The 10,995-nt window shown below is 41.6% G+C and overlaps 1 protein-coding gene across 1 annotated transcript; it reads left to right on the forward strand.

The window, feature by feature from the left end:
• The first annotated feature begins 8,511 nt into the window (after positions 1–8,511).
• On the forward strand, positions 8,512–9,959 carry LOC149821570 (transcription factor MYB30-like). Its single transcript, XM_089980665.1, has 3 exons — positions 8,512–8,707; positions 8,867–8,996; positions 9,133–9,959. Exons 1-3 carry the CDS (start codon positions 8,575–8,577, stop codon positions 9,749–9,751), a joined length of 882 nt encoding a protein of 293 aa, XP_089836791.1. The 5' UTR covers positions 8,512–8,574; the 3' UTR covers positions 9,752–9,959.
• Positions 9,960–10,995: the final 1,036 nt, after the last annotated feature.

A 10,995-nucleotide genomic window follows, 5' to 3' on the forward strand; every position in this document is an offset into this window, starting at 1 on the left:
GAACAACAAAGGCGAGAGGGGGCACCCTTGTCGCAAACCCCGCCCCAGCTTGAACCGGTCTCTTCTAACACCATTGATATTTAACATGGCTTGGACATTTGAGACCAGCTCCTGCACCCAACCAAAAAAACGATGACCAATATCAAAATTTGCTAACATTTGAAATAAGAATGACCAATGCACAGAGTCAAAAGCTTTATGAAAGTCTAATTTAAGGACAAAGTAAGGTTGACCGCTATGCTGCAAGGAATGAACAACCTCGAACGCCATAATGAACGAGTGTTGGACCCTCTTATTACGGATAAAGGCGAATTGAGAGTCTGAAAAAGTCTGGTTAGCCACCGATTTTAGCCTATTCGCCAAAACCTTGACAAACATTCGATAGAGATCACTCATAACTGAGATTGGGCGGAATCGTGAAATATCAGTGGTCTCATCCTCTTTCAAAATAAGCGAAATAATAACAACATGAAAATGATAAGGCAGTCTGGAGTTACGATAGAACTCATCAAACATGCTCACCACGTCTGATTTAACACAGTCTCAAAAGATTCTAAAAAAGTCGACATGAAATCTGTCAATGCCAGGCGCTTTCCAACCCGACAGATCCTTAATGGCCCTAAAAATCTCATCGTCAGAGAACCTTCTTTGCATAGATCTAGCTTGTTCAAGCTGAATTGACCCAACTAGGACATTACCAAAGACACCCTCCACAGTTAATGAAGCAAAATATAAACCCTTAAAATATAGCGAGTCTGTCAGATTAACGTGCTGATTGAGATAGGAAACACTCCCAATGGAGATAGAAGGAACAACCTTCCTCCTATAACAATGAGAAGCATATGAGTAAAAAAAATTAGTGTTGCTTTCACCTGCCGCAAGCCATTTTACCCTAGACCTCTGCTTCCAACGAATTTCCTATTTGACCCTATAGCTTTTCAAGAGCATAGTTAATTCTAAGGACCTGGCCTGGAGACTGAGAAGCTGCAAATCAGAAAGAGAGCCAGGAGAAGACATAGACTGATACAACGTAGAAATCTCCTGATCCCATGCGGCCATTTGCTGAAATTTCTTCACATTACGACTATGAAGCCAAACTTTGATATCCTTAGCTAGACGAGAAAGCATATTTTGAACCTGGACCGCCGCCCAATGCACATCAACAGGTTTGTTCCAAGAATTAGCAATAACCGAGAGAAAATCTGGCTCCTAAAGCCACCATTCTTTTAACGCAAAGCTCGTGGTGGGTTGCAAGCCATCCCTTAAATGAGTGATGATCTGCTCATGATCCGAGATAGAGGGAGCAAACAACACGCACTTAACGTCGGAAATGAGGTCCAATAAATTAGAGGTGACAAAGACCCTATCAAGGACCCCAAAATGCAGGCCTTATGGCGACTAGATTAGAGCCATAAACAACAGAAACCACTACCCTTCTACCAGCTGCCTGCAAATTGAAAGCAACAGATACAGAGAAAAGACCCACATCCAGCTGAGATAAATTTAAAGACTGTTTTCCCAAGATAAGGATACCTCCTGCATGATTGACCGCAGGCTTAAAGAAATAGTCAGCTCCCTGCCAGATGCCAGAGGCGACCACGAGCGAGATGACCTCCATTTTAGTTTCACATAAAGCAAGTAGGTCGGGCTTTTCCTCCCTAACCCAATTAGCCAGAAACAGGCGTTTTGTGGGACAATTTAAGCCCCTAACATTCCAACAAACAATCTTCATGGAACAAAATTTGAAAAAACCCATGGTTGGTGAAACCAAGATGACCTCCTTGGGGACCTAGCATCGGTAGCCGAAACAATTGACGAAGGCCTCCTCCTTCTTCGCTGACCATGCATGATTTGTCGAACACCCCCAGCATTGACAAACGACCTCAAGTGACCATCGAAAATGCTCAACTACTCACAGTCTGCTCCACCGAAGTGGCAGAGAGAGTCCCCAATAATAGCAGTGATAACTGAAATCGTAGAATCCATATCAACAGCTATAGCTTGCAGCTGGTAAGATGAGAGGGAGATATCCATCAAGTTAGTTGCATCGACAACCGTGACACCCAGGGGCTGTGGACTAGGACATTGCTGAAGCAAAGGCGTAAATAGGTGGCTACCCTGACCCCGCGCTGGACTACTGGATGAGACCTGGGTTGGTGGAAGACTAAAAGATTTGGCAGATGAAAAAACCTCAGAGACATAATGCGATATTGGAAGAGGACGCGGAACTGAGGAGCCAAGCACCATGTATCTGATTGCCATGTTGGTTATAGCATTAAACGCAATAAGATTGATAACCAAATAGTCAGAGCGTCTGGAGGGAAAAATAATAAGGGACGATTATCGATTCGTCCTTTGTCCACCACGCGCAAGCGTGCCCAATCGCGCCTCCAAGCTGTAACGGGAAGTAGTACAAACAGAAGCAGACACCAGGCCCCGAGCTTGAGAAATAATTAGCGACTGAACTCCAGTAGGGAAAACATTGCTATCATGGTAAATTTTTTGTGGGCCCACCCTTGACAGAACTCTCGATGGCGAGGATGACAAAATTTTCCTATGCTTCCCACGAGAATGCCTATCCAACCGCGTCGTAAGTCCGCCACGAAAATTAGCGCAAAAAGAATCAAACGTCGAGCTCCATGCATTATAAATAGTGAGCGGCAAATCTCCAAGAGAGTAAATATTGATGGCAGAGCCAGATTTTTGGGGCCCACCCTTAGCAGAACTTGCGACGATTGGGAGATGCCAACATACGCTGGAGATGCGGCTAACATAACTGGAGCAAATGACGGAAAAGAAAGCCCAAAGTGTTGCGGTCGGACCGGGACCCAAATAGACCCAATCTTGACAGCATGGAATGAATTCGTTGGGTTATGAAGATTGCCAATCTGCACCCACGGCGAGAAGGATAATTTTCGGGGAGGCCGTTCATGATTCGGACTTGCAGGATGACGCTCCAACCCAGAAAAATCTTTAGTGACTAGATTCTGCTCCGACGAATGGGAATGTGAGGGGTTTGATCGCCTTCGCTTCTAGACTGGATGACGACGAGAGAGAGAAAAGAAGAGCCACACTTATGACAATCACAGTGTTTGTGGAAGTTCAGAGAAAAACAAGCAACACACCACCAATTCCTCGGTCTGGCATGACTCAACTGAGCTCTAGAGTGAACAACGTGGAAGGAGCTTTGCCAAGTAGATGAGACCTGTGCTGCCATCCTCGATCAGCAACCCATACTGGAAGTTCACGAATGAAGAAAGACGAAACAAGCATAGCCTTAACAGAGCACGGTTCGAGAGGTTCCCGCCTAATAGCTCGCAGGAAAAACCTAATGTCCGAAGATTGAGCGTATCTGAGAACGTCATGCATCGTGAGTCGTGAGCAATGCTATGTAAGAGGTATCACCTTCCAGTTTATTTTATTTTGGCATCGTCACAAGATTGAGCATATCTGAGAACGTCACGGAGTGGCATTTTGCCGTCAGCACAATATATTATGGTGCTGATTATCTGATACGCTGAAAGAAAAATTCAATGTTCACATTAGCTTTAGGAGCTAATGGCAACCTTTTGTGGGTCTATTGCCTTTTGAATTAAAAAAACAAAAGGGAAAAAAGAACCAACTGAGCCACCCTTATTTTTCCCATGATTGAAAAAAAATAATGAAAAATCATATAAATTTTGAAGGCCCATTTTGTAATTTATCGGTCATTATTATAACTCCCAAAATAAAAAAATGGCCAAGGAAAAATAGACGAAGAAGAACACCTTTATGCAATGTCAAACCTGGATAAACACATCAGTGGAGCTTTCTGACCTAATAGAAAGATAAATATGTATCGATATTCTGCATATGGAGCAGAAGGGAAAACACTTTAGAGTAAAGTGGGCACTTCTTTTAAACCCCAATAGAAAGATAAAAAAAAAAAAAAAGCACCATGCACGTTTAAAAGGTTAATGATGAACGAGGGATGATAGTTTACAATATTTTATGAGGTTGGCCCTTATCCCTTTGGGTGGCATGGCATCAGGAGATTTGTCAAATCACTTAAATCACTTTAAGAAAATGATTTGACATCTTCACCGTCCATTGCTTCATCTCACGAGGACCCCTGCACCATCTTTACTTAGCTCGTCGGTGAGTCCAGCAGGGCCCCCAGTGGGGTGTGCTAGCTGGACTAGGCCACAATAGTATAGTTTCCGCGTTAACCACGTTTGCAATGCCATGTGATTCTTGGATTTTCTCAGATTATTGGGGATTGAAAATCACAGTCGCTACACTTTCTCAAGTTTCATCAAACATGAAAAAATGCAAAGTTGTAATTAGGATTCTCTCTTGAATCCAGTGAAAGTTGGTTACAAATAATCACAGCTTTTAATTAAACTCTCATATATGACATTTGCACATCACACCTTGCCCAAAGCAAACGTGCACTTTAATTTCATTTTTTTTTCAAAAATAAAAAGCAAAATGGAAAGTCATATTTCATCAGTGAAAACTTCAAGAACTTGCCCCTCAACCCCAAGGAGTCACCAAGCTTCAGCTTACACAGGAAGATAACACCTATGGGATTTGAACCCAGACTGCCCGTCTATCAGTTTAGGCCCCCATCCCACTACGCCAAACCCCTTGGCTCATGACGGTCACCATCTTACCAGCATTGGTATACTGAATTTTGGAATGCTAGGCGGGGAGGTCGGTCACATATGCATGGCGTTCTCAGTTTCGACTCATCTATTCATGGTCAAGGTCATCTACTACCGTCAAGGAAAGTTTATTCTATTCAAGACAAGTTTTTCGTCTGAACTCTGCCACTTGCCGTTTTTGTAAAAAAGTTGTTCTTTAGTTGCTGACCAAACTGGCTTACGAAATGAACACACTTTTTTTTTTTTTTGGGTCGTCCCGGTTTGGGTATAAAGGAGGTAGATTCCTCCCAAAGTTTTATGTGTATATATATATATATAAATAATTTATAAAAAAATATATGAGAAAGATGAATATAAAAATATATACATAAAATACGAACAAACAAGTGTATATATATATATATATATATTCTAAGTGTAATATATTAAACAATATATATTTCATGTGTAAATAACATATTGACGCGAGCCAGCTCGTGTTTTGGCTCATCTCATTCAGGGACGAGAGCTCGGCTAGGCTAAAAATTAACGAACATGAGCCGAGTCACAAGCTCAAACAATCCAAGATACCCTGTTGGGTTTGTTTGGCTCATTTACCAGCCCCAGTTTGGAGTCGCTATGGGTTTAATAGTAAACTGTTTGGGAGTTTTATCATTAATTTGAAATAGCTTACTGTGAAACCTATCATCTAAAGGGGCAGTTGGAGTCCGACGCAATTGGCATATATATTTTATCTAAAATGTCGCTTTTAGATGCTTGCAGTATGGTTATTTTATACACTAGCTTTGATGGATGTTGTAAGGCCTAGTACTTGCGTACAAATGCAAGAAATCCTACTTACTTTTTTTGGATCGAGTGTGCTGATTAAGGACAAGCATGGTGCAACGGTTTTCTCTAGTTAAAAATGGCAAAAAATATAGAGATTAGATCGACTGCGTCCAACTTGGGTGGCCGGATATACGTACAACTTGGTCTAGTTTAGTTACTCGTTTCATAGACTTACTCTGGAATGGCTGGTGATGATCATCATTGAATTCAATGAGCCCATTTACGACTTTGTTAAGCCACACTAACTCATTGGGTTTGCTTATCCAACACACTTTGGACATGATCCAATACATGAAAAAGCGATATATATGTATGACTACAGGACTCTTTCACACATATTAGGTAGGCTAGCTACTTGTAGCATACTTTTATTTTATTTTATTTGATTTAACAATAATTTTCTCTTCATTCTCGGTCTAAGATTTTGCTAAAGAAATCTTTCTATCGTTTGAACATTTGATATGAAAACGCTGTCAAATTGGTCAATTCCACACCTTATCAAATTCATCTACTCGGATAGTGGTTGTTCTGTTCAATCTTAGTTTGGAACTAAAGTTTCCCCCATTTCACAAGAAGAAACCAAGTCATGATACGAATTCTTCAAATCACATCTACCTAGTGTGTTTAAACTAAATGTCATGCTTGCTTCAGAAATACTCGAAAATTGTAAAGCTAAAAACATCAAATTTATTTTTGCTTCTTCAATTGGTCATGATCCACATATTCAATTCATGACATCCTTATTGCATCATCTCATGTATCTCATTGCTCATAATCTACTTTAAACCTTCAATATCGCTACCATTGCTGGACATCTATGTCACTAGGGATGTCATTGGACAGGGGAAAACGGGCTCTGCCCTGCCTCGCCCCGTATGGACCGGAGATGAAGGACATGAAACGGGGATGAAGGTGAGGATATATGTTAAAATCAAAACCCATGGGAAGATGGAGGAGGGGATGGACTTACGCTTTACTCTGCCCGGCCCCATCCCCGTCCCGATCCCGCTCTGTCCCCAATCTTTCTTTAGGGATGGCAATGGACCGAGGGGAAACGGGGCCCTGCCCCGTCTGGACGGGGGATGGAGGACATGAAATGAGGATGGAGATTAAAATCCAAACTTGTGCGGATATGGAGGCAGGGATGAAGGGCAGGATTTTGAGATGGGGCCGGGGTGGAGACCTTCCCACCCCGGTCCACTGCCATTCCTATATGACACAAGAATTCAAAAAATTGTAGGTGAAGAGACATGGCTTTATAAATATCACATAAATATAAAATAAATTAAATATAATCTAAATATGTATGCTATATCTAATATATATATATATATATATAAATATAAAGTTATAAACTGAAAATATGTAGGGCACCCAAAATGGCGTGAGGTATCGACACAGGTACGCCGACTAAAATTGTAGGTGTCCTAGTACAATAGCACGGCATCATATCATCATTTTGGAAAATAATGGCAAGTTAAGTAGTAAGCGAATGCAGCTCGAAATCAGATAAACTTGGAGGCACACCAAGTACATAATCCAATGGAACACAGAAACTTGGCCGTCTCACCTGATGCTAAATTTATCAAATAGTGAACCAGAAAAAAACTATACAAACAAGGATGTAGATAACATTAATTTTTAGCATAATATCATAACTGGCCGCGAACTAGAAATTATGACAAACATGGCCTATTTACTTTTTTTCATTACAGTTTTGTCTTTTTGGTGCCTGAAAAATCAGGTTAGTTGAAATCATTACGCTTGATATTTCGATCAAGGTGCTTGATTTGTTTAGGTGAGAACTTACATGGTGCTTGATTTTTTCAATCGAAGTACTTGATTTTTTCAGGCGAAAACTTATGCCAAGGCGCCTAATTTTTCAGGCGACAAAAGGGTGTTTATCATATATATTTTCTCGATTGCGGCCAAAAGTTAGTGCCATCTATGTCTATGGGAAAACCATATTTATGGCCCCATAATCAACAAGAAGAGTCCACCTATGCTTGCCAGATTAACCCAGTAAGTGCTGTGTTTCACCATATGATTAGGGATGTAAGCAACACTGATTCAGCTCGGATGTAGGGATCACTAAATCAGACGTTAGACTAACTCAGATGGAAAACTTCAAAAACAAATCTGATCCGTGTAGTCAATCATGTAAGAAATGTGCTACGAATCAGACTAAAATGGTTATCGACCACTCCGCGCTATCCGATCCAAATCCGATCTATTAATATCCCTACATCTGCACATGAATACGTGAACCCTTCAAGTTGCTGCAGTCCGAGGGATTTCACCATTGCCTATATTGCACATCAAGTAAAAAGCAAGCAACTTTCACTATCGTCCTCGTGCAATTGCCAACATCAGATTGCACTTAATTACCTCCCAAAACATACAAGGTTGATGCTAATAATCCAACACTTGCAGTGCCAATGCCCCCAAGATTGCCACGTGGAACGCCACTATAAGCTATTAAAATATTGTTCTATGGCTATTGGTGGGCTGCTCCCAACCGTGCTCCGTGATTTGAACGCCGAGATAATGTTTATAAAATCAAAGCAAATATTTTTCAAAGAAAAAGACAGGTTTTCTCTTCAAAAAGATTGGCTGCCTCTTTCCTTGACTCTTCCCTCCTTTCATTTCAAACTGAGGCCAGCCCTCCCCGATCTCCTCCACACATCTCCCAACGCGATTTTTTTGATTGTGGTGTGGGGAGTGAGAACTTCATACCACACACGCAATACCACACACCTTTTTGAAGCCTCCTCGAATCTGTAGTGGGGCCCAACTCAGTTTCTGTCCTTTGTGTCCTCTTGTTACTGTTCCCATCTTTTTCTCCTATGCAATAGTAAAATAATGCATCCTAGCAGCTGCCACAAAGTTCTGTATTATCATACCAGATAAATAATAATACACGCATTGGCCGTTCTCTACGAAATTGCAGTTTTCCACGTGCACTTCCCCACAGTGGGGCACCCCTAAAATTCTGAGTGTGGTGTGTCCTCCCTCCTTTATAAATGACGGCAATTCCTGTGAGTCCTCAAAGTTAGGGGTGTGAGTTCTTCAGGAAGTTAGGGCAAAAGAGTTAGCAAAGATGGTGAGGGCACCCTGCTGTGAGAAGATGGGACTCAAGAAAGGACCATGGACTCCTGAAGAAGACCAGATTTTGGTTGCTTACATCCAAAAATATGGCCATGGGAATTGGAGGGCACTCCCTAAACAAGCTGGTAAAGCCCCAATTTCCATAACTGGGTTTTTATCTCTCTAGAGTGCTCCATCTGAAAGAAACAAAGAAAAAAAAATTAATGGTCTTCTCTTTTGTTTTTGTTTTTCCATATCATGTGATTTTGCCATTAATTGGTGTTTGCGTTTGGCAAAATTTACAGGGCTCTTGAGGTGTGGTAAGAGTTGCAGACTGAGATGGACCAACTATTTGAGGCCAGACATCAAGAGAGGGAATTTCAGTAGGGAGGAAGAGGAGACCATCATCCAATTACATGAAATGCTAGGCAACAGGTGAGGATCCCATTGATTTCAATAATGAAATGATCTGATTTCTATAGGTTGTGATTTTCCCTGTTTGGGAACGGAGTTATTGGTGTCATGATTTGGGCATTGGTGCTGAATGAGGTTTTTGATTTTTGGATTCTAGGTGGTCGGCGATCGCGGCGAGATTGCCGGGGAGAACAGACAATGAGATCAAGAATGTGTGGCATACCCATCTGAAAAAGAGATTGAAACAGAACATTGCACCAGTTAATCAGGCCAGCAACAGTATTCAAGTTGCAGATGATAAAGCCAAACAAGTGAGAGAATCAAAAGCACCCCAATTTGTAGAGTCTAATATCCAGACTACAATCAAATGCCAGAACTGGATTGAAAATCCGGTGTCCCCGCAACAATCCACGAGCAATTTCTCATTTTCAAGCACCGAATCGTCGTCGATCATAACTTCCGAGTGCAGGCCTACCGTCGGATCGACGTCCGAAGACGAGTGCATGGATTCTTTGGAGTGTGATAGGTTACAGTCCATTAATTCAACTGAGTTTTGGCCAGAAAACCTGTCTGTCATGGACGAATTCTGGTTGGAGACACTCAAAGAAGAGAAATTCGATGACAACGACAAGTTTCCGGTTGGCACCGTATCGGATCCCGTGTTCCATGTGCCACACTCCCCATTGCCATTCTGCATGTACCAAGATGATAGCATGGATTTCTGGTTGAATGTGTTGATGGATGCCGGACAGCTGCAATTCACGCCAGAATTTTGAGGCCCTTGGCCGGAGCCAGGCGAGGGATAGACAGACAACCAGAGAGAGACAAAAAAAAAGAGTTTTTCCTCTTTCCTCTTTTTCATTTTGAAATTGTTTGTCGGTTGTTAACCGTTTATGAGAAGAGGGGGTTGCTGTGAAAATTCGCCCGTGAAGGTGAATTTCCGCGCCCGCGTAGAAAAAAAAATTGGAACGTTGAACAAACTTAGAAAAAGTCGGTGCTGATTTGTGCAGTTATGAGGAAAAAAAAAAGTTTTTATGAATAGGGAGGAGCCAACAAGGAAATGTATAGCAGGGCATGGACTTTCTGCCTATTGGGCAATTGCTTAAAGATGAGAAAAGTGGGAGAGTTCCACTCTCACCTTGTTCTTTGAGGCCATCTCTATGTGATTAATCTGCCAACCCTAGCTCTATCCATGACTTTGTTATGCATTTTCTTGTTTGTGCAATAAATAACAACTTTTTTAATATGTGCCCAGCAGGGCAACCATCATCTGCTAGGGGGACTTGTGAATGTCACCAAGTTGACAAAATGTTACAAGTTCGAAAACCTACATGGCATCTCTTGCTCTAAGGTCGAAGCTGGGTTGGTGGGCATGGGGACCTCAAGGGTTTTACCAACCCGAGGCCAGCCAATGTGCGGTCGGTGATGGTTTTTTTTTTTTATCCTTGGGTCATTAAAACAAAAATAATATGCACACACCAATACAGTATTTTAGCTGGACCATATATGCATCACCAAAATCTTGTTTTTCTTATTAGTAAACATGAATTTGGATCCACCAACTTGGATACGACAAGTTATAAGCAAACCACCAATAAGTGAATCATGATATATGGACGTAACGGTAGCCCTAATTGTTATGACGTGATGTGGGATCATTCTCATCTCTGGTTGGTCATCTTTGGAGGTCACATATTCTCCGTTGATTTTCAACTAATGATGGTCCTAGATTTGGCACCAAGCCAATATTCTTTTGATTGGTTCTTAAATTCCAAGGTATTCTTCCTAGTTCAAATACGACATTGTTAAGTTCAGCTTTAGGGTGGCAGATGGATGATACTTTGGAACTTATCCGCAACTTCCGAATTGGGCTAGGACATAGGTGTTTGGCATACCAGGACCAGTATGCTGTTAGAAAATCATGTGATCGTAGGTTTATTTTAGGTTAAGCCCGGTTCATGTGGTTTAATCTAAACAAGGCCTGTGGTATCTGAACTCTATAATTCTATAATGAGTTGAG

Source organism: Nuphar pumila, chromosome 11, assembly GCF_984573655.1.
Source record: "Nuphar pumila chromosome 11, dmNupPumi1.hap1.1, whole genome shotgun sequence".
Classification (NCBI taxonomy): domain Eukaryota; kingdom Viridiplantae; phylum Streptophyta; class Magnoliopsida; order Nymphaeales; family Nymphaeaceae; genus Nuphar; species Nuphar pumila.